Source organism: Syngnathus scovelli, chromosome 3, assembly GCF_024217435.2.
Source record: "Syngnathus scovelli strain Florida chromosome 3, RoL_Ssco_1.2, whole genome shotgun sequence".
NCBI classification, from domain to species: domain Eukaryota; kingdom Metazoa; phylum Chordata; class Actinopteri; order Syngnathiformes; family Syngnathidae; genus Syngnathus; species Syngnathus scovelli.
This window is the reverse complement of record NC_090849.1, coordinates 11,955,052-11,979,938: the sequence shown is the minus strand read 5'-3', so window position 1 is coordinate 11,979,938 and position 24,887 is coordinate 11,955,052. Positions and strand designations below refer to the sequence as shown.

Genomic DNA, 24,887 nt, shown 5'->3' with positions numbered 1-24,887 from the left:
GGAACGTAATATTGATTTACACAATTACATAATAAAGACCTGCCATACTGTTACAGTCGCACAACAATTGAGATCCGACTCGATAGGTGGCGCTGTAGGAAAAAAGACAAACGGAAGTTGAAAACGGACACGGCGGAATCTGTTATGATGGCGCACAGTGAACGATTCCATAGTAATTTCGAGTAACTCCTTGTCCTGCGGTTCTTTTGAGCGCTATACCTTCTACTCTTTGGCGAAATATTTGACTTGTTAAAATGGGAAGGAGCAGGAGTCGAACTCCTCCGAGGCGTGGTAAGAAACAACTCATTAGTTCGTGCCTGGTCGATTAAAGAAGGTTCCAAGATATCGCCATTTCTGTTATAGGGTCCTGGTTAAACAGCGTTTTCAAAACAAATGTATTGTCGACTACAAACGCGCTTTCTTTCATTAATGCCCTGTAGTGAGAGTAATCGATGTAATTTGGCACTCTTGGAAAGTAACGTAAATGTTCGAATTCTCCGTAGTTAAGTAGAATTTTTGGTTGTCAGTATTTAACGTGAGTAGTTTTTGTATTAATTTAGTCCCTTCATTTCAACACAGATGTACTTTCTCCTCTTTACTTTTCCAAAACAGGCACGATACATAAACATATAAAAGATCATCATCCGTTGCCTAAACTGTGTGACCGAACGACTTAACTAACGATACACGATGAAGCTTTCTAAAACTTACATTTCAAAAGCTCGCGAGGCTTCATGGACTCACTAAACCTCCTAGCGGCCAAAACTTTCATTCTTATTTGAGCTATGTGTGGTGGCTTTGCAATATTGCAAAAGTGTTCGCATATTACTGCAACTAGTTTTCATGAATTGAATTCATATTCATTTGCTATGATTCTGAACAAATCGTGAATGTATATGCCACCGATGTGATGGTCGAACAAAATCGCACGCATCAGACCATCAAAAGGAGTAAACAAACCTGTTCAGTACCAATATTTTTAAGTCACATTTAAGTCATTGCGTTGTGAATATACTCTATTGTGAATATACTCTAAAACACAGGTGTCAAACTCAAGGCCCGGGGGCCAGATACGGCCCACCACATCATTTTATGTGGCCCACGAAGACAAATTGTGCATCAAATTTGTGTCATTACTAGAATTGCAAATTGTCTTCACTTTTAAATATATCTTTTTTATATATATTTGACCAGTTTTTACTAGTCTGATTTGAAAACGAGTTATTTGTCCGTTTGATTTGTAGCTTATACTGTATATAATACGTATGAGGTACTCGTACATTTATTTGGGTTGACAGTCATAATGGCCCTCCGAAAGAAACTACGACGACAATGCGGCCCGCGAAAATAATGAGTTTGACACCCCTGCTCTAAAACAAGCACAATAAATACATAAACACAAACATACCCAGTTCCATGTGTAAATACTGTACTGCAGTGCTCTTGTATCCCTTTGAGAATTCTTATCCTATTGCCTACAGAACGGAGGCGTTCCCGCTCAATTTCACGAGAACGTGATCGAAGGCGAAGAGAAAGGGATCGGTCACGGGATCGTGACAGAGAAAGGAGAAGAAGTCGTTCCAGATCTCCCCACAGGAGACGTTCAAGGTGAGCAAATCTGCTTTAATGCCATAGGGAATTTTTATCCATTTTGTGTTGAGTAGAATCAACTTTATAGAATGTTCCACATTATCAAGCATAGACATAGTACAATGAATATCTATATATACATCTTTCACTCCCCAACTAAGATCTAGTAATGGTTATTGTTGCCACAGAACATAAATAATATACGCCTCTGAGGTAGTGGTGTGCCTATCAGTGACCCAGTGGTTATGATTGTCCAATTTTGCACATGTCGATCGATACCTTTCATTGTCACAAAATCTGATCAGCCGCAACGACTTTACTACTTTATTTACACAGATGTTTACCTATTGCGGATAGGTCTGGGACATACATTACTTCATTATTTTCAGCGATTTGTACACTCAGTAGTTGTGATAACTGGTCCTGCAGCTGTCGATGTTTCCTTGTGCAGGTCTCCTCGACGCCATCGCTCCTCCTCTCTTTCACCTATGAGGCAAAAAGACAGACGTGAAGATGACCGTAAAGACAGGTCATCAAAGCCCATTCAAATATCAGGTATAAAAGATGCACTGTGCCATCACCAAAGTAAAATTGACTTTCAAAACAAATGTTTCCATACTAAATAACATTAAGTGAAGTAAATTATGATGAAAAGCAAGCGTATTCTTGAGGCGGCGCAAACCTGAGCAAACAAACTGTTTGAAGGAACCAATCAGCAAAAAGCGAACAAGATTCAGCAGGAAAAAAAAATCCATGTCCACTTGCTTGGTGTTTTAAGTAACATTATAGCACAGGCTCTATTATTTAAGTAAAATGTATTGTAGTAAGTCCATCCATCCATCCATCCATCTTCTTCCGCTTATCCGGGGTCGGGTCGCGGGGGCAACAGCTTCAGGAGGGACTCCCAGACTTCCCTCTCCCCAGCCACTTCATCCAGCTCATCCCGGGGGATCCCAAGGCGTTCCCAGGCCAGCTGAGAGACATAGTCTCTCCAGCGCGTCCTGGGTCGTCCCCGGGGTCTCCTACCGGTGGGACATGCCCGGAACACCTCCCCAGGGAGGCGTCCAGGAGGCATCCTGATAAGATGCCCGAGCCACCTCATCTGGCTCCTCTCAACGTGGAGGAGTAGCGACTCTACTCCGAGTCTCTCCCGGATGACCGAGCTTCTCACCCTATCTCTAAGGGAGAGCCCGGACATCCTGCGGAGAAAACTCATTTCGGCCGCTTGTATCCGAGATCTCGTTCTTTCGGTCACGACCCATAGCTCGTGACCATAGGTGAGGGTAGGAGCGTAAATCGACCGGTAAATTGAGAGCTTTGCCTTTTGGCTCAGCTCTCTCTTCACCACAACGGACCGGTACAGGGTCCGCATTACTGCCGACGCTGCACCGATCCGCCTGTCGATCTCACGCTCCATCCTCCCCTCACTCGTGAACAAGACTCCAAGATACTTGAACTCCTCCACTTGGGGCAGGATCTCATCCCCGATCCGGAGAGGGCATTCCACCCTTTTCCGATCGAGGACCATGGACTCGGATTTGGAGGTGCTGACCCTCATCCCGACCGCTTCACACTCGGCTGCGAACCGTTCCAGCGAGAGCTGGAGATCACGGCCTGAAGAAGCCAACAGCACCACGTCATCTGCAAAAAGCAGAGACGCGATGCTGAGGTCCCCAAACCGGATCCCCTCAACGCCTCGGCTGCGCCTAGAAATTCTGTCCATAAAAATTATGAACAGAATCGGTGACAAAGGGCAGCCTTGGCGGAGTCCAACCCTCACTGGGAACGAATCCGACTTACTGCCGGAAATGCGGACCAGACTCTGGCATCGGTGATACAGGGACCGAACCGCCCTTATCAGTTGGCTCGGCACCCCGTACTCCCGAAGCACCCTCCACAGAACCTCCCGAGGGACACGGTCGAACGCCTTCTCCAAGTCCACAAAACACATGTGGACTGGTTGGGCAAACTCCCATGCACCCTCGAGGATCCTGCCGAGGGTGTAGAGCTGGTCCACTGTTCCACGGCCAGGACGAAAGCCACACTGCTCCTCCTGAATCCGAGGTTCGACCTCCCGACGGACCCTCCTCTCCAGCACCCCTGAATAGACCTTACCAGGGAGGCTGAGGAGTGTGATTCCCCTGTAATTGGAACACACCCTCCGGTCCCCCTTCTTAAAGAGGGGAACCACCACCCCAGTCTGCCAATCCAGAGGCACTGTCCCCGATGTCCACGCAACGTTGTAGAGGCGTGTCAGCCATGACAGCCCCACAACATCCAGAGCCTTTAAGAACTCCGGGCGGATCTCATCCACCCCCGGGGCCTTGCCACCGAGGAGTTTTTTAACTACCTCAGTGACTTCGACCCCAGAGATTGGAGAATCCGCCTCAGAGTCTCTAGGCCCTGCTTCCTCAATGGAAGGCGTGTAGGTGGAATTGAGGAGGTCTTCGAAGTATTCTCCCCACCGACTCACGACGTCCCGAGTCGAGGTCAGCAGCACGCCATCCCCACTGTAAACAGTGTTGACGTTGCACTGCTTCCCCCTCCTGAGACGCCGGATGGTGGACCAGAATTTCCTCGAAGCCGTCCGAAAGTCATTCTCCATGGCCTCACCGAACTCCTCCCACGCCCGGGTTTTTGCCTCAGCAACCGCCGAAGCCGCGTTCCGCTTGGCCATCCGGTACCTGTCAGCTGCCTCCGGAGTCCCGCAGGCCAAAACGGCCCGATAGGACTCCTTCTTCAGCTTGACGGCATCCCTTACCGCCGGTGTCCACCAGCGGGTTCGGGGGTTGCCGCCACGACAGGCACCAACGACCTTACGGCCACAGCTCCGATCGGCCGCCTCAACAATGGAGGCGCGGAACATGGTCCACTCAGACTCAATGTCCCCCGCCTCCCCCGGGACGTGGGAAAAGCTCTGCCGGAGGTGGGAGTTGAAGCTCTTCCTGACAGGAGATTCTGCCAGACGTTCCCAGCAGACCCTCACAGAGCGTTTGGGTCTGCCAGGTCGGACCGGCATCTTCCCCCACCATCGGAGCCAACCCACCACCAGGTGGTGATCAGTTGACAGCTCCGCCCCTCTCTTCACCCGAGTGTCCAAAACATGCGGCCGCAAATCCGATGACACGACTACAAAGTCGATCATCGAACTGCGGCCTAGGGTGTCCTGGTGCCAAGTGCACACATGGACACCCTTATGTTTGAACATGGTGTTCATTATTGAAAATCCGTGTCGAGCACAGAAGTCCAACAATAGAACACCGCTCGGGTTCAGATCAGGGGGGCCGTTCCTCCCAATCACGCCCTTCCAGGTCTCACTGTCATTGCCCACGTGAGCATTGAAGTCACCCAGTAGAACGATAGAGTCCCCAGAAGGAGCGCTCTCCAGCACTTCCTCCAGGGACCCCAAGAAGGGTGGGTACTCTGAGCTGCTGTTTGGTGCATAGACACAAACAACAGTCAGGACCCGTCCCCCCACCCGAAGGCGGAGGGAGGCTACCCTCTCGTTCACCGGGGTGAACCCCAATGTGCAGGCGCCCAGCCGGGGGGCAATAAGTATACCCACACCTGCTCGACGCCTCTCACCGTGGGCAACTCCAGAGTGGAAGAGAGTCCAGCCCCTCTCGAGAGGGCTTGTACCGGAACCCAAACTGTGTGTGGAGGCTAGTCCGACTATATCTAGTCGGAATCTTTCTGCCTCGCACACCAGCTCGGGCTCCTTTCCAGCCAGAGAGGTGACATTCCATGTCCCAAGAGCCAGCTTCTGCAGCCGGGGATCAGACCGCCAAGGTCCCCGCCTTTGGCTGCCGCCCAGCTCACATTGCACCCGACCCCTTCGGCCCCTCCCACAGGTGGTGAGCCCGTGGGAAGGGGGACCCACGTTTCCATTTCGGGCTATGCCCGGCCGGGCCCCATGGGCGAAGGCCCGGCCACCAGACGCTCGCCTTCGAGCCCCGCCTCCAGGCCTGGCTCCAGAGGGAGGCCCCGGTGACCCGCGTCCGGGCGAGGGAAAACTAAGTCCATTTATATCACTCATCATAAGGGGCTTGTGAGCCGTGCTTTGTCTGGCCCCTCACCTAGGACCCGTTTGCCATGGGTGACCCTACCAGGGGCATGAAGCCCCCGACAACATGGCTCCTAGGATCATAGGGGCACGCAAACCCCTCCACCACGATAAGGTGACGACTCGCGGAGGGGTCTAGTCTAGTTGTAGTAAGTCATTAAAGAAAAAGTAATACATACTACTCCACAAGATGTTTCACACACACACACACACACACACACACACACACATGAAAGAGACTAACTCACTAAAATTGTGATACTTGTTAACTAGCTTACCAGACTCCTTCCTTTGTTGCAATGTTAGGACTGACATTTGTCCTCAGTTTATATGCACCAGTTATGGAATTCACACACTTTTTTTAAACAGCTGAGGACATGCAAGGCAAAACCGAAGAAGAAATTGAGATGATGAAACTTATGGGATTTTCAACATTTGACTCAACTAAGGTGAGTGTGTATGCTGTGCAAAAAAGTTCAACAAATGATCCAAAACTACAGGAACATATTTTCATTCACAAAGTGAATCTCTCACACATTTAACAAACGTGATGTATTGAATCATATAACTCTTTTCTATCAGTTTCTTGCGTTGTTTATTTCTAATTTATCACCCAAAAAAATCTGATTTTTTAAGCGTATTAGAATTGAACGTTTATTTTACTATGTATATACCAGGATTATAACTATACAGCAAAGTTAAGAGCCGATTCTTAACTTGGTTTCCGACCCACGGTTTAATATATGATTATTATTTTATCATTAATTTAATGCAATATTAACATACATTAGTACAAAGTATTTATTTATCGAATGGTGACAATGCACATTAATGAACATCAATATAAAACCAAATGTAAATATGACAGATTATAGCTACAAAGCTAGTTTTTATCCATAGCCCCCTAGCAGGCCAATACATAATAAAGAAAATATACTGTATGTATATATATACACACATATATATATATATATATATACACACACACATGCACGCACACAGCTCGAATACCTGAGCAAAATTAGTAACGTGGACCATCCAAGTGCACAAATGGTTGCTGGTCCATGAAATATGCATACTATCATAAACCAGTCCTTGGTAACCAGAAGATTGAGTGTGCTCATGCCCACATTTTCCTATGCATGATGATGATTTGGGAATTTGTTTTCAATCAGGGGAAGAAAAGTGAAAGCGCTACCAATGCGTATGCTGTCAACACCACCATGAAAAGAAAATACAGGTATGACAAGTGTATAGGAGAAGCTACCCTTCTTGTTCTCCAAAAGTGGAAATTATGAAAGAGGAATATTATTGTTTGAGTAGAGCTAGTTGTGCTGCGCTTTCAGGTCTTATTGCCTCAGAACCCGGGTGTCATGTTAGTCATCCGGTGTTGGTCAGATTGCTGATTTAAAATGTCAAGTTTTAAGTCCCCTCACAGCAAGCCTTATTACTGCTATTGTCAATATAGCCAATCACCTCTGCAGGTGTTTCTATGCAGAAATTCTCGTACTCCTATTGGTGTGTGATGATGTCATCTGCAAGTGTTGCGAGGGTAACAGTGATGTAATGTTTCTTTTTCTTTTTTTTTTCTTTTCTAGGCAATACATGAACAGAAAGGGTGGATTCAACAGACCACTGGACTTCATTGCATGAAATTATTTTGCTACTATCCTCTTGAAATGTAAATTTGTTGTACTTGACAAAATCAGGATGTTTCGTGCTGTTTGGTTTCATTTTCGTGACCTTTTGTTGTTGTGTAGGACTTTACCATATACATATACATTTTTGATTAATGGGAGACATTAATGTTTTCTCCGTGATTCTATTACACCACATTTTGGTATTGATGCATGGTTCATGACAAACATGAGGTACACAAAACCTCATGCTGTTCTATATTTACTTATAAGTTTAGTTATGTAAAACAAAAGTCTACTGAAGGTAGTGTTCTTACTTTTTAAACGGAAACAATTGGATGCAGTGATAATGTCAACTGTTTAAATCAATAAAACACATTTTCTTCAGTACTGAGTCAATGTAGCAAATAATCAATTAACTTTTTTACAAGTATATCTAATAAATCTTTTGATGTGCATTACTATTTTTTTCTACATAGTCAACGCATTGCAAAACGTTTATAAATGTACTTGTATGTAGTCTTCAGGTCATAGCAAAGTTTCCAAACACTAAGGCTGGATGCAGGGGACTCGGGAAGATGTCTTTATTTTTGTCGAACATGAGGCTAATAAGCGTCTGCGCTGACGAAGGAGCAAATTAGAAGACGGCATGCACGTTTAACAAATCCCGATCGCAACAAAACAACATTGCGAGAACCAATCAGAATCCTACACCGCAATACAGCGCATGACGGAGGCGTGTCATCTGTTAAAATGGGGCGTTACAATTTAAGATCGTGGCCAATGGTTGGCGAGTTTATCATAATTTAACCAATCGCCGCAGACGATTGTATCCCAGCTAAACAACCTCCATTGTGGCTCAACACGGGAGCAATGTTGTCGTGTAATGTGAACCAAAATGGCTGCTCAGACTTGGGTTTCACTGAACGGCGTACCATTTAAATGATTGACAGCTTCAATGTCCAATAGAGGTCCGAGTTACCGGTGCCAACGACCAATCATATCTAAGCACACGCAAATCTATTCCATGGACTACAATAATTGACTGTCATCCGAGTCTTGAAAACACAAGCCAGTCAGTGGAAGACAATTTAGAAGGTAGCAAGAGTCACGTTCTCCGAAATTAGTGTCGAACAAGACGTGTGGCATGATGACTGACGTGACGAACTAGCACAACAACTATTAACAGTGATAAGTTTGGATGACATCGTCGGATGAACTTTTATAGAGACCTAGATTCTGTAACTCAATTAACGAGGCCAACATTTTGCGCTTTTGGACCTGGCGAGAGGTCAGAATCACTCATCTAGTGGAATTCGTGACTAACTTTCATCGCTAGTTTAGTAAATTGTCACTGAGCCTAAACTTGTCCGAGCCCGTTTTTCGGAAAGAATTGTTCGAAATTGTAAACGCGCCAAGCCATACGCGAATCTCTCTGGAACGACTTAGTTTACATTTTGTTGACAGTTGTCTCGAATGAGAGTCAAGCATCCATCGCTACTCAAATAGTTAGCCCGAGCAGCTAAAAGCTAGTCTCTACCTGAACCACATCAGCTGACATTTTTGGAACAGCACCAGGGGGAGAAAGCAAGTGTGTCTTGCTTTGTCTTGTCTTGGCACATTTTAAGTTTCTTACAACCAGTTGATACTCGATCGGAGAGACAAATACTCGCCTTAAAATAACCGCTGGCAGAACAGTTTGAGAAAGCTGCTGTGTGAACGAAGAGGTTTGTGTACAGCCACGGGATCCCCCATCGGATTGTTTTAATACCAGTTATTATTATTGAACATGACGGCTATCGGAATGGTGCAGATGCTGATCGAAGCTGCCGAGTATCTTGATCGCAGGGAACGAGGTAAAGTACAATTTTATTAATGTTTGTTATGGATTTTATGCATTAGGAATATGCAGCGACACCCCTCCCCCTTTATGTGGCTTGTTTGTGCTATCACAACGACCATCCACACATCTACGCTTAATTTATTTTACGTGGAGCATTTGCATTTTATTTTTTCGTGTATTTTGCTAAGCAGTCCTGTACACTGAACCTCGAAATGTTTATATCAAATTGTCAAATGCATGCACGTGTGCGATTACCGTAATCTTAAAATAAATGGGAATGGTCTGCCTTGAATTGCATTGTATCAATTTTTCATTTTTATTTCAATAAAAATTAATGCGATGGCCAAATATATTGTTTTTGCGATAGCCCCTCCTTTTCTACTGTTGTGGCTTGCTAGTGGGGTTTATTCCAGTTCAAGATGACATCATTGTCCAGGCTTAGGGGAGAAAACACAGCATAAAGATGGGACTTGGAATACTTTTATAGTGTTAATTACCTATTAATCTCAAATATGTCAACTGAATCATAAAAGAATAACAAGCACAATGTGCTCTTCCTATATTTTGGCTTTTTGACACTGTTTGACCCAAAGGCTACTGTGTTTGTGCTTTGCAGAAGCTGAGCATGGCTATGCCTCCATGCCACCCTTCATCAGCAGTCGAGAGAGGGAAAATTTGAAAAAGAAGAGCAAAAGCAAGAAAAACATCAGTAGCAGGTAAAAGTTAATAACCTCTGGGCTTCAAATTTTTTTTTTTTTTTTTTTTTTTTTTTTAGATATTTCTGCACCAAGCATATAATCATAATGCTCCTGCGCAATAAATCTCTCATCCCCCATCCAATTCTTTTTCATTTTCCACTTAGTATTATGATATTATTATAATTGCATTATAACATCTTGGTATTGGAGAAGTTAATGTGTCTTCTACACAGTCTCAATCAGGAATGGGCAATTATAATGATAAAGGGGAACAGAGCTACAGGGGGCCACATAGGGCTGCATAATATTTCATGCTCAATGCATTTATAAAATATCCAATGTCCTGCATGTCATTCTAAAGCCACAGTAAAGCCTTAGGCCCACACACATTATGGTACAGGACATTGCAGCAGGTCCCCAAGGTACAAACACAATGGACACCGACAGGCTGTGGATACAGTACTGTAGAGTAAGATGTGGCCCACTGTTTTTAAAAAAAAAAAAAAAAAAAACGGCTATTTACATTTATTTATTTATTTATTTTCCCAGATTTACAAATGTTCCTAAGCAAGTTGTTCATCACTCAGGGACATAAGAGCAAGTGCAGCTAGGCCATGTCTGCCATCTGGTGATATTACAATTCAAATCAAGCCAGTGGACACCCGCTATTTGCAGGTGATAGGGACTGGGCCGGCCTGTGAATTGCGAAAATCCGCACATACTTAACGGCAATTGAAATACATTGGGGGGGAACCTTTTCTATAAACTTCAAACAAAATGTTTCAATAAATCTTCATAACGCTCCCATATGCATTGTCCACAAAAGACGGGTTTTGGACCCCCCAAAACGAAACCCAAAAAGGTGAATCCTAGTTGTATCAAGGGGCCACGCAGAGTATGGTCCATGTGATTTCACATTGTTTGACTAATATCAAAAGAGACCAGCGGAAGGCAATAACTAAGTTGATTTTGCTGACCGATTTTAAAGACATGGTGCCCATTTATAAGACAATATACAGTAGGATGTCCTTTTCAGATGAAACAAGGACAAGCGGTTGTCTATCACTAAGCTTTTTATTGTGAAAATGATAGCTTTGTGGTGGAAAGATTTTGGAATGACTTATTTCAGTCTATTTGTTTCAATATCACAATCAGGCATTTGAAAAAGGTTATGTATAGACTTTTAGCATAGACTCTATGTGTCTACTTTGTTGGTGAAGAGCTATGATTTCTCTCTTTATTGTGCTTGATGAAATCACGCAGCGACAGCTCCAAACAAGTGTCTGGCTGATGGCCACTGACCACTTGTTAAGGCAAAGTGGGTCAGTCAAGGTGACTGCAGGAGACATTTCAGCGACGAGCCGCCCTGACAACTCAATCAACTCAACATGACTGCTCAAACGAAACGTACAGTACTGCATACATCAATGCAGTCAAAACAGGTTTCTGTTGCAACTGCATCTCAGTTTGTGTGCTTTGCTTTGTTGGTGAGGTCACGGTTTAGTCGGCCTGTTCAGCACGCAACACTTGATCATTTATTGAGTGGCATCTTCCTTCTTTCTATTCCAGGATTGTTTATAATACTGTACATTAAGTTGCAAAACTGGCAACATCAATACACATCTGTCCATGCAGTATTTGCAAACTGTAAAAGTAGTACAAAAATGAGGTGACCGTTGTTAATAAGATATAAAAACAAGTTTGAGTCATTCTTTATTTCATTTTTGACAGTTTATGCATGCTATGAGAAAAGTTCTGGCTACAGAGGAAAAGAGGATGCAGTTCATGTTGCTGTGTACACTTTTAATTTTTAATTAATATTAATTTTGTCCGTGCATTTGATGAACAGCTAATTAAGGTGGTGGTTATTTAGGTTATTATAGATTAAGAAAAACCTTTTCTTTTTAATCATTAATTGAAAAAGTATCTGGTATACGTGAAAAGATACAAAATGCAGAGACACCAAATGGTACGGTCTGTATTTTGTTACAAAAATCTGTATTGCCATAATGGTGATTACATTAGGCCTAGGTCTGATTTGACAAAAACAAAATTGAGCCATTCAGTCTTGAAAAAATTTGATTTTGGGCAAAAAAAAAAAAAAAATGTCATGCACCATGACAAGGTTGCTGCAACAAATACCTTACAATAACAATATGAAAGCTGTAATTCATTAATAATTTTGATTATAGAGCAATGATTGCCTTGTGCAATTGCACACTATGCAAATTCATTTTATCATGTTGCATAATGTTCATGTTTTTGATTAGAATGTGAAAAATATGGAATACGGACAGATTGTTATGGAAGTTACTCTTGTAGATTAGCAACTCTTGAAAATGGATGGATTTTCAGAGTGATGTGATGATATACCTGTGATGTATAGAAGGTTTGTGCAGAGGATGAGCAGAAAGACTGAAAGAAATACTCCACCTTATTGCCAAGAGCCATATGGTACAACAAATACATTACTGCACGACAACAGTAACTTACAATGTCTGGTCACAATATTACGTATGCTTATGCACTAATTTTAATTCTAATAGTTGTTTTCGCTCATTCAGCTACACTAGCTTTAAACAGCTTCAAACTACAACCTCAAAAAGAAACGTACTGTCCGTAATGTTTATTTTGTACCTTTTAAAGGTGTAATTCAAGGCATTAGGTTTTACTGCAGCTCTTGTATTACATTTTATCAGATTATCTGTTGTAACATGAAGAAGATGACGTGTTATGTCTACAGTAGACTATGTAAATTGGTGACCCAGTGTTACTATGGCAACGGTGTAGACACATTTCCACAAATAGCTTTAGAGCTGGTAATTCAAGGTACATAATTTTACATGCAGATGTTAAGGCAAGCGTTGCATTTGAGTTAGAAATACAAAGCAAAATGTAACCAGGACTTCTTTCCAATACAGTACAGAAGGGCTTGTGAAGTTCAGCAACTCAAGTCGTCTATATACACTTGCTTATAATTAGGAGTGACCGTTGGAGCTTTTCATGTGACATCCTTGGTTTTAGCAGTATTGGTGGGATATATTTTTGAAACATGACACGTTGTAGTCATAATGCATTTTGGCTGAAACTAATATAGGGTGAACACTGAAGAGCAAGTTTTTTAAAAAATAATACATGCTGATGGATATTGCTGGTGGTGGATACATGTTATTTGATAAAAGCAGGCTCAAAGTTGATTGGGTTTCGCTATTCTTTTACTTCGATGATTTATGATGAACAATATTCACATCATAGGACATTTATAGCAGAGGCTTCAACATTGGCTACGAAGATCTTCCCCAACAAAAGAGCATATTTTCCTGGCTTAAAGTCTGCCTCGGATAACCACAAGATTCGCGTTCACTGTCATTCTGATAATATTTCTATTTTCCGGGTCAACTGGTTACACATTCCAACCTCAAACATGCTAAGTTAATTAATACTCTTAATTGTGCAAAGGTGTAAATAAAAGTGACTATTACGGGGATGAATGAAAACCCACTTCCATCTTTGCTTAGTCCGTCTTTTTTCTTCAAACTTCTTGTCCTCCGTTCGCAAAATAGATGGGACAGATGGACGGACCATTCCGTCCCTGGGAAGGAATGGCCCTCACTGGGTATTATGATATAATTATGCTAAAATCATACGATGCTATCACTTATTGATGCAATATGTAAAGTAGTCTTTATACAGTCAGTGGTCGACCAAGTGGATGACAAGTTGATGAAAGAAATGTCATGTGATCTCCTTCATTCAATTTGGTGGTCCATATTTTATTTAGTTTAGAAATTGCTGCCCCTTTAATACTACTAGTTTGGATATTTAACTGTGATTTGCTAGTGGGTAAAGATGAAGAGAAATCTTTGGCTGCTGCTGTCTTCCGTTCAATGAAGGTCCCGTTGTGGAGTAAATTGCTCACGGTTGAAATGTCTGCATTTGAGAGGTGCCAAAGATGTGACGATATTTTTGTTTGTTGTGATTCCCTGTCATACAATCCTCTAATCTCCACACCATCTGCAATCAGTGACTTGGAGATGCGCTTGTTATTGAATTGAATGTGGCACGACATTATGATTTCTTGAAGGGAAAGGCAATGCTATTTAAATGACTCATGTCATAAAATGTGGAGAAAGTGGGAAAAAAGATTGAGTTCATAAAGAATTTCTCAGTGTGAGTCGAGGCTCCTCCATTGCCTGTTGTTTTTCCATAGAGTCGATCTGTAAGTGGTGGGGGATGGGAACATGTATGTGCATGTGTCAGTTGTAGTGCCTTTCCCCTCCCGAGTCTTTTCTCTCTTTTTCTTTTCTCCTCTCTTCCACTCTTTCGCTTTCTCTTTCGCTCTCTCTCTCTCCCCACACCTCCCCCACCTTTGGTTCCCACTCTTGGTAGGGAAGAGAATCAGCTCCTTTATTGCAGGGAGGCGAGAGGGAGAGAGTCCTCCTCCACCTCCCACATGTACATACACTCTATATAGTAACTCTATATACACTATGCAAATGCTGCATCCTTGTTGAGGAGATAAATGGAGTCCTTTATATGCTCGCCGCCCTGAGAGGTTCTTCATCTTATCTTTCATCATTCTGGGCATTAGGCTATTTCACTGTAATGCTACTTTTATGTACATATTCCCTTTCTAAAAACAAAACAGAACACCAATGACATATTTTAGAAGGTGCTGTGCGTAGCGTTGTCAGACACAATATTGAGCAAGGTGTGGTGTTCTATATCTTCAACTTCTGAGCTAAACAATCATAATAAATAATATATGATAGTAAATCATAAATATGTGACAGGGATTCAGACTGCCCCTAAATGACATTTTGTTCTGAAAATTTGTGACAGTGTAAATACATTTTCCATCTATACTGTACTCACACCCATGCAACCAGTAAATTTTATTTTTTTTACCGATACTCTTCCTAAATATTCTTTCTTGGTGACAAAATTCTGCTCTGAGTCCAGACTCCAGTCCATTTATTGATAATTTAGTAAAAATACATTTACAGTACTGTACTTCACTCAACTTAGTGTGCGCGACCTTAAATTTTCTACTTGCACCTTTATATTTCAAGTTAGGAGCCACTGTGTTTTCTAGTAAAAAAAAAATAATTTGGTGCCCTGTATTAGTAAAAACAATATTGATTTGAAGATATGCTCTATGAGTTTTACTTCATCCATCATGACTCGAACCATCATCATCATTCTCTTCCGCTTATCTGAGGTCAGATCGCTGGGGCAGCAGCTTAAGCAGGGAACTTGCCTCTACCTAGTCACCTACCATCTTGTCAACTTGCAGTGACAGAGTTTCTCACCCTAGCTCTGAGGGAGTGCCCCGACACCATGTGGAGGAAACGCCTTTCAGCTGCTTGTATCTTGTTCTTTTGGTCACGAGCCACAGCTCATGACCGTAGGTGAGGGTAGGGATATAGATCGACTGGTGAATTAGGAATTTTGCCTTCGGCTCAGCTCCTTCTTCACCACGACAGACCAAACACAACAACACTCAAAATTCTTGTCACAAGTGTTCTGTTATTCACTTATGAAAAAATGACTACAAGTAGCTCTATTTGTAATGAACATTGTTTTCTCCATACAAAACGTACCATATAGTATATTCCAGGCTGTCATTGTGTCATTGAGCCTGTAGTATAATTAATGTCTCCATTAGCTAATGTACTGTAAGGTTCAACTGAATTAGGCTTTCTACTCGATGGTGTCTTAACTGGGGTCATTAAGCATGAAAGCTATCTGAGGCATGCCTGCAATACAGTTCATAATTCTTAATCCCTAACATGAAGGCTTCCCTGTCAAATGTATAGTGCCAGCAGATCACAATCATCCGGCAAAGGGGAGATGCGTGGTCACACATTTCGGTTTTACCAAGTCGGTCAAATGCATGCACAACGTCAAAAGTCTACAGTGTATTTTTATTCATCTTTAATAATCTGATTATACGTACAAGAGCAGTCTAGAACAGCTATCTTTAAATGGCAGGCAGCGATCCAAGCCTAGACCGAGTCAAGGTCAGTCTCATGCCATCCCACCGTCAACCTGTATGTGCATTGTTATGCTGGATTTTCTCCGACAGTCCGCTTTCACAGACGGTGCACATGGTAGCTCCTGTTGTGTTTACCAGAGCAAAATGAGCCAATCAACTCTTTTGGTTGAGGGCATTTGTGGGGTGGCTATGGACAATGGTTCTTTGAAAATCGTTTTTTTTTAAGAATGTATAATTGCTATTTTCCCAGAAGCCATCTCAAATGTTGTTCCTCATATCTTCACAAGACCTTTCTTTGAACTCATATATGTTATGTTAATTTAAAAAAAAAAAAAATCATAGGTGTGAATGTTGGTGTTATGTTTATCTGTATGTGCCAGACCATTGGCCAGCGACGAGTTTCGGGCACCCCATCTCACCCAAAGTCAGTTGGGACAGGCTCCAGCACACCTGCAATTCTTGTGATGTTAGTGACACAGAGAATGGATGCATGCGTTGGCCACATTAATCAAAATATTCCAGACCTTTGCCCTGAAAATCCATTGCAGCCAGACCTTTCATTGACCTATTCATTGAAGATCTCTGGTCTGGATCTAGCTGATCTAGCAAAGCATACTGTGATTAAGCTTCCCCCATGTTTCACAATTGGGACAGTGGTGTTTTCTTTTTATGATTCTGTCAACATAGACTTCATGTGCCTTGACAAAAAGCTCTAGATCTGTTTCATTGGTTAGTTATAACCTCCACCAAACCTGGGACCCTGTTAAGGATAAGCAGTCCAGAAAATAGAAGTGTGGAGGATTTTGTTGAACCAGTACTTAAAAGCAATATCTGATTTTTATCTGCTGATTTTCAATAAGTTTGTATTTATTACTCTGTATTTATTATTCTGTCAAGTTCACGTTTCAAGTGATCATTCGGGGCATTTCTTTTAATTACAGAGGGGTCCCAACAGTTTTGTGTTTGTGTGTAATGTGTCCCAACCTGGCTGCCAGCTTGAATTTCAGCACACTTTGAGCTGGATATTACAATTTTGGAAGAGATTATCTGTCCTGCAAGTATATTTGCCAAGAAACTCGAGCAGAGTTAGCGAAACGGAGACGGGTCAGAGACTGAAATCGGGTCTGAATGAGTGGTCGTGTTCTCCTGCCAGCGCTGTTATGTCACAAGCGGCTGTCTGAGCTCTGTCGGAATTCATATTCAGTTGGAGGGGGCCAGCGCGGTTGTGTGCACCAAAAGATGATACCCCTAGTGTTGTTTCGCATGCATGCATGCACGCAATGAACAATCATTTCCAAAATAATTTTCAAAGGTCCTTCACTGGATCTCAGTTGGCAGGAGTAATGGCTTCTCTCAGACCAAGAAAAAACATGTGCCAGTGCAATTTAGAGTCCTCTGAGATGAAGGAGCAGAGGCTAATTTTGGACATTGGGTCAAAGGATCAGTCGAGGCAGTAGTCTGGATCGAGAATGCGGAGATATCTTCTTCCCTCAAACACCTCCACACTCTTTTGCATAGGTCAGGCAAATCTCCACCGATACAATTTATCGACCCACGATACTCATTGATTGATTTGAACTTCACAAATAGGGCAGAATATCATCTTGTTACTCACTTTCAGCACTGTTACTTCCCCCTCCCTACTGTGTTGCATTCAATGGATAATCAGGCAATATTAAGTGGCATAGTCTTAATGTTTGTGGTTATATGTTTACAATTTGCCCACCTCTTCACCTGTCCAAGTATATTTTTTGAAAAACCACAGCTCTCCTCCAAAGAATGAAGTGCAGGCTTTACAAAACCCAATCTTCCTTTAGTCCATTTTCCTTGAAACTCACATTAGCCTACTCGGACTGCCACAACCTCCCACACAGCCTTTTCTCACTCGCTTTCATTCTCACACCCCCACAGTACGCTGTGAGACTGCAGTAATTACACACACGCAGAGGGCTACCCTGTTTTGTTTTCTTGTTCATGTCTTCCTTTGTCTCCACAGGTCAACACACAATGAAATGGAGAAGAACAGGTATGTAAACACCACTCTATTCCATTTGCCTAGTGTAATCTTATAATGTATACAATGGGCTGTTCCTCAATCCACAAAAACATCTGATTCCTGATCCCATATCTTTCCAATGCAATCTCTTTAAGGATGTGAAGAAACCATGGACAATCGTTGATGAGCAGTTTATCAAAGTGCAACATATTTGTCCTACTTAAACAGCTCAGTTTGATTATTGCTGGACAATGAATCCAGTTCCCCCAAATAACATTTGTAGTAACACGGTATAAATGAGGTCATCAATTAAGTGAAAGTTCATCAGTTGACATGCAAACTGAACCTTCTGTAAAGGTAGTTCTGAGCCCTGGGCGCCAACGGCCCAATTGCATCATTTGGCCGCTGAACGTCGGCGACACATCTGCAACGCTTGCCGCGTGCACGACAGAAATTGTTGCTGCACATAGAACGCACGCTCTCATTCTAACCCATGATTGGTCCACTAAGTCACATGCGGCGATGACTTACTCAGCCTTTCCCGGTTACTCGCCATAACAACAAGCGAAACAAATCTTGCGTTGCCCCTCGCTATAAGCGCACGTAACTTAAACAAATTGATTTATTATAAGCCTTTTCACCTTATTTTCTCTGTTGATATGTTGAAGATGCCATGGTGTGTGGCATACAGTTGTACCAATAATGCACATTTCAGCAGTAATGCAATAATAAAATTTCTCCAAGGTATATTTTCAAGTACCACTCAAGACTTTTCTGCATGTCAGAACCATGAATAATAAATACAAAGCAAAGTCCAGCAAGTAAATAAAAAAACTCTCTGAAATGTGAAGTTCTGTCAATCAGGTTTCACAATACCGAGATATATAGATTACTAAACGGTCAATTATTTGACTGCAAAAATACCTTGCTTATCCTGACAACTTAGCTTTTGCCAATTTTATAAAACAGAACAAAAACACAGTATTTTAATCTTTATTATTATTATATAATTAGTTATCTAAATTCTGATCCTTGTTATACTTTTATTAGTCAGTTTAGTAGAACACAGTTTCTTCTGTATTCTGTTTTCATAGAAATGCTACATCACGGATCTATTGCGTTATATACATTATATAGTGCGTATGTCTGTCACCTATTGACACATTCCCCTTCTGGCACTTTAACCAAAATAACCTGCTCCTATCTTTTTTTTTTTTTTTTTTTTTTTTTTTGAGTAACTTGAACACATTGTCTGGACAGTGTCGTTAAACATTGACCATGTTATGTCACAAGGCAGACTAGAGCATTTGCATGTTATGTAATGACATTTGCACTTTGGAAGTCAAATGTGAAACTGTACTACCATGTATGCTTTCCTAGTCTTACATTTATGTCTAACCGCTACGGCCATGATCAGACTATGCTCAGATTGTGCAATTGTTTAATTTAATTTAATTCATATTCCACAAACAAAACATTAGTCATAACACCATAGGCTGCACAGAACATATTACTGTACATAGAAAATTTGGGGTTGACTTCCTCTTTAATGACGTGGTGCATTCAACTTAAACTGCATTGAAATAGCCTGTTGTGTGTTCAATGACACTACAATTAGATGATACAGTACATTTTGGCAGTGAATTTCACCTGCAGCAGGTATTAAATTATCAGCTCATCTCGCTTTAGGTTGCCGAAGAAACATTTCTACAGTAGGCTAAAACATCTGACGTACACACTCCCACTCACTGAGGTTCACACATGCACACTGGCACGCACACACTTTGTGTGTTGCATAACAGCCGGGTCAGTCGGTCTCAAACACCCACCAGACATTAACAAATACCAGAAATGTAAATTGAGATGTGGAAAGAAGATACTCTAGATGTGAATGTGTGAAAGAGATGTCAAGGACAGATGGGCAGATTAATCATGTGACTTCTGATAGATTCATATTGTTGTTGTTGGGTTAGGAATGTTAATAGTCGTCAACACTTTGAAAAGGTCTAGTTCAATTTGCAGTTTATTTGCAGCATCTTTTGGTAGACCAAAGTAATGGTCAGATCTTTGCAGTAGTTAATCATTCCGCTACCTTTCCAATCGGATTTCCATCCAAATTATACATGGGGAATATTAGTCGCAAAAATATGTTTTGCTAGTTTCTTGACATTCAAAGATGTGTAACTTTGTCTTATTTTTTTGCTCCTTTCTGCCTTCAGACGGGCACATCTACGTCTGTGTTTAGAGCGACTGAAATCTCTGGTTCCTTTGGGTCCAGATGCCAATAGGCACACAACACTGAGCCTGCTGATGAAGGCCAAAGATCACATCAAGGTGCGTGTGGTTATACTTTGCTCAATTAAAAAAAATGATAATATATGTACTCTTCAGTTTATAATGATCATAAAGTAAAATCATTACAATAAAAAAATTGTAAATAAAAGACTAGCCTTATTTCCACCAAGCAATACAGTACACTTTCTCATTATATAATTCTGATTACTAAATCCTGAAGTGCACTTATACGGTACCGTATCACACAGTACTGCTTGGCGCATTGGTAATATTTCATCTCTTCTTGTTCACTATTCAGAAGTTGGAGGAGAGTGACAGAAGAGCCCAGCACACCTTAGAACAGTTACAGAGAGAGCAGAGACATCTGAGAAGGCGTCTGGAGCAGCTCGGTGTGGAGAGAGTCCGCATGGACAGCACCGGCTCCACCGTGTCCTCTGATAAATCCGACTCTGACCAAGGTCTGTCATGCATGCAATTCTTTTATCCATTTTGTGCTAATTGTCTAAAATATTTGCTTGGAGGATTAGCTCTCCTTGTTTGGCTGTTGTATCTGTTGGTCCTTGTGCCCAATTGCAATTTAATGCATCTGTAACAATAGTCACAGCTACTTAATTTAGGGATTATCAACTGGCCGCCCGCGGGCCGAACCCGCTCCCTCGAACTGTCCAATACGGCGCGCGACCGAATTCCTAAATATCAGGATCAAAGGAAAAATATCATGTTGTCCACACTAAAGCAAATGAAAACAGCAAAAGTTGTGACTGTAAAGGCTAAAAAATGCCTTAATTTATGAAATGCAATTCAAAATAAACTTTCGTACACACTATCTTGCGAGTGACGTCACCTCTTCTTTTGCGCATGCACTTTGGCGATGCATTCGTTCACACGCTAATGTCTCTTTTAATATGTAATGTGAATGCTTACACAAAAATAATCGGATTTCACCCTAAAATGCGTTATTTTATTTTTTTACTGCTCTAAATTTCATAGATTTAAATGGCCTGGGATATAGACATTGATAAGTTCGGCCTAATGTTCTTAGTGGTCATTCTAACAAATCCTACTTCTTCCCTGTTGCCCACAGAGGACCTGGATGTGGACGTGGAGGGAACAGACTACCTGCTGGGTGATCTGGAGTGGAGCACCAGCAGCGTGAGTGACTCAGGGGATGAGCGGGGCAGCTTGCGCAGCAGCTGCAGCGATGAGGGCTACGCCAGTGCCAGCCTGCGGCGCCTGCAGGACACTCAGGAGAGGGCCAAGCAGCCGGCCTGCGGCACTATAAACCTCACTGGTCACTAGTCCATCTCCCGTCTCCTCTATTCCCGTTCCAAGAATGTTTTGCCATGACCCGGTTGTATAACCACCTCAAGACCCTCACCCTCTCTCCCACCTTACCAGAACTAACCCAATTCTGAGGCTCATCAAGCCAGGCCTCTGCAGATTCTGTGCCCCATGTCAACTTCCCACCCTGACTGAGCACCTTGAAGAAACCCGCCCACAGCCAGCCCATCATTATCTGACGGTCGTTAAATGTGACCGACTCTACACCAATCAAACGAGTCGGGTCCTCCCCTATTTCTCCCTCCGTCCATCACAAATGCAACTTTCAGCCAGAGAATGTTACTTTACAATATCCCACTGCCTCTTTTTTTAATGTATCAAGGGGTACGGGAAGCACTTATGAGATTTCACCACAGACAGACATACTCCATCATTGCTTCTTGATGTAAGACGGTGCTTCAAAAGGTGTGCCACACAAGTGGGCCTTTGTTTCTGCCCAGCTCACCACAGCCAGTCATCTGTTTTTTATAAACATCAACATGTCAACCCTCGCTTTCGTACTTTGGAAGTCATCTATAGGGTGTTTAATAACACTTGAAGGGCACACGGCGGAACAGCAATATGAGTCTCACTAGCAAGGCATTTCACCCTGACCTTTTTGGTTTAGTGGTGATACTGTCTGCCACTCTGATGACTGTGGTGTTTTTCATGGGTATGTATTAGTATGTATGTGTGTGTGTATGTCCATGTTTGCCTGGCAATGACAGTGGTCACCTGTCACTTTCTTTGACCATCCACCCGCCCCTCTTTGCAAAAATGTTTTGGTGCATTAATATTCACCACTTCTTGACCAGGTGTAACCTGGGATGGAAAAGTCTACTGACTAAGTCAAGAGGCTGAGGAACATTCCACTAGGTTAGCAAGTGAAGGCTGAGAGCTTTTTTTTTTTTTGGTGGTTCGTAAATTTTCCTGCTATCACCCAAAAATACAATACTGTACCCGCTTTAGATTTTACTGCGTACCAACCAACCGAGGACTCGATTCTGTGTGAATGCCTGAAAGACCCTCTCTTTTGTCTTGCCTTGATACCTATTTATTGTTTTGTAAGAAATGTACATCTACAGTCATGTAAATAGTTCACAGATGTCTATCAGAAGTATTTATTAGATCTGATAAAAGCTAGAGATTAATATAAATATATATTTAATTAGTTCCACATAGCCTTTGTTCTTATTGTGACGGTTCACATGTGTAGTTTGTTTGCACAGCTTAGTCAATCCATAGAATATTTAGAAACGTCTCTTGTGCCTCAAGGCTTTGTGTCCGTTGGAAGGTTTGGCACAGATTTCTTAGAAGATGAAATGTTTCCCTGTGGTTGATTGTGTTTTGCTGTTTAAGATAAAAAAAAGTCAATAGAAAAAATATAAAACAGAAAAGGTTTATGGTGGTGCCAGTGGCAGCAGTATAGTAGTGTGGCCGCCATCAAGGCGCAACAAAAAAGTCCTATCTCCTTGCTTGGTCAGAAAGACACTTACACAGTGAGGATTTGCAGTATGTTTTGAATGTAGAAGTCCTCCGTCCTGCAGCCAGTGTGTCTGAGAAGCAACCCCCACCCCCGAATGCCACGGCCAATATATCCGAGCATGAAAATGGTACACAAAAATGAATACATAAGGTGGAAAAAAGAACAAAAACACAAAAATAGATATTAGTTTTCTGAGTGTGGAATGCTGCTTTGTGTGAGCTTAACCCCCTTCAACCAGACAGGAACGGTGTAGAAATCATACAAATGGAATGTGTTGAAAAGTACAAATTCACTGATGCGTGCATGTATGTGTCGCAACCCTGGGCAATTGATTATGTGCATCTCGATAAAATCAAGACAGGCAGCCCTCAAAATTTGGCCACCACAAAGGGTTTTTGTTTTGGTGTGGTTCCAACATTTGAGTTCAATTGTTTGTATGACTTACTGTTGAATTTAAAAAAAAAAAAAAAAACGGAGCCCATAAGCAGGTATTTACTACCAGAAAGTTTGCAAATTTTATTGAAATGAAAGAAATCAATAGCCAAGTGTGCAAGTAAGAATTATTTAGAGGAATAGAGGCATTTGAAGGCACCAGTAAAACATTTTTGTTGTATAATGCCAAAAGGAAAATTGTGCGCTTAAAACAATATTCATGTGTTATACTTAGCATTTAATTCCCCCCATCCATGGCCTTGTCCTCCACCAATCTGCATGTGTGTGCCTGACCCTAACCCCCACTACACATACGCACACACGAGCGCACATACGCGCGCACACGCGCGCACACACACTGGCATCTGTGGTTCAGGTCAGGCATGTATGTGGTGAATGGAGAGGCCCTGGTGGCCCTGGTGCTTTCAACACCTATGTCATGAGGCGGGTGTTCAGTCTCAAAGAACAACCAGCACTGATGGATCTTTTGTTCATGTTTGTATGTTATTTGATTTGTGCATACTTTTGTGGCTAGTATTGCCTTAAACTGACCTAAAATGTAAAAACCCAACAAAAATGTACTACATGTTTGAATACGATCTGTTGAAATGTTTTGAGACGTGCTGTCGTTCATGAACACAACCACACACATACTCAGAATCATTTTGCCATGAATATCATTGTCACCTGATGCTGCCTTTCCTCTAAGGCGGCTCATTTCTTCTGTGTGTTTAACATCAACCTAAAGGTGGACATTTTGTGCACTTAATTTTTAAGAATTGGACAACTGAAACAATTTACAATTTGTGGCCGCAATTTATATTTGCCAGTGGAAATAATAAATAACTTTGAAACCCTTGTTTATCTACCTAGCACCTTGACATTGTCTTTATTTTTTTCATGACACGCAAAATACTTTCATATAAGTTCCAAAGCAGGGCTGTCCAAATTCGATCTGGGGAGCCTGTTCTAAGGGCTTCAACAATGCCAATGTTTTTGTTGGTGAGTAATAAATAATCAGGGTTGGGTTGGCATGAGCAGTAATGAGGAGCTTTTTGTACAACACATGAAGGACACGGCAGGCTGGCTCACGCCAGTGTTTTCAGAATCTACTTGCCAAATTCAAGGTTTGTATGATCATAGCCATCTGACTATTGCACACCCAAAAGCCAGGGAAAGAGAAGATGGGGGTGTTCAAGGATGTTTTTTCCCTTTTGGAATGGTGCTAATTGTTAGTTAGATGGCAGCCAAAAGAAAATGAATTGGGAAAACAAAAAGACGTTAAAGCTCCGGAGCCAACCAATTTCGTAGCCAACATCTTTCAGATACAGCTTTCATATCTGTACCAAAATCCATTTAAATTGTATTTCTTGATAGGTTTTGTTAGTAGCATGAGAAGGAAATAAATAACGATTATAGTTTAAGAATTAAATCAGTGTGATGACAGTCTACTTGCTTGTATGTGTTGGGTAACTATCATTAACAAAGTTCTGTAAGTTTGTATTTATTTATGTGCGTGTGTGTGCGTG

At 42.0% G+C, this 24,887-nt stretch overlaps 2 protein-coding genes across 2 annotated transcripts; both read left to right on the top strand.

The window, feature by feature from the left end:
* The first annotated feature begins 106 nt into the window (after positions 1-106).
* On the top strand, positions 107-7,677 carry snrnp27 (small nuclear ribonucleoprotein 27 (U4/U6.U5)). Its single transcript, XM_049762945.2, has 6 exons — positions 107-291; positions 1,482-1,608; positions 2,042-2,145; positions 6,023-6,102; positions 6,829-6,893; positions 7,252-7,677. The coding sequence occupies exons 1-6, from the start codon at positions 255-257 to the stop codon at positions 7,304-7,306; spliced, it is 468 nt and encodes a 155-aa protein (XP_049618902.1). The 5' UTR covers positions 107-254; the 3' UTR covers positions 7,307-7,677.
* A 660-nt stretch (positions 7,678-8,337) lies between these two features.
* mxd1 (MAX dimerization protein 1) lies at positions 8,338-24,230 on the top strand. The gene is made up of 6 exons (XM_049762940.2): positions 8,338-9,146; positions 9,750-9,849; positions 17,826-17,855; positions 20,045-20,159; positions 20,419-20,578; positions 21,205-24,230. The coding sequence occupies exons 1-6, from the start codon at positions 9,080-9,082 to the stop codon at positions 21,417-21,419; spliced, it is 687 nt and encodes a 228-aa protein (XP_049618897.1). The 5' UTR covers positions 8,338-9,079; the 3' UTR covers positions 21,420-24,230.
* Positions 24,231-24,887: the final 657 nt, after the last annotated feature.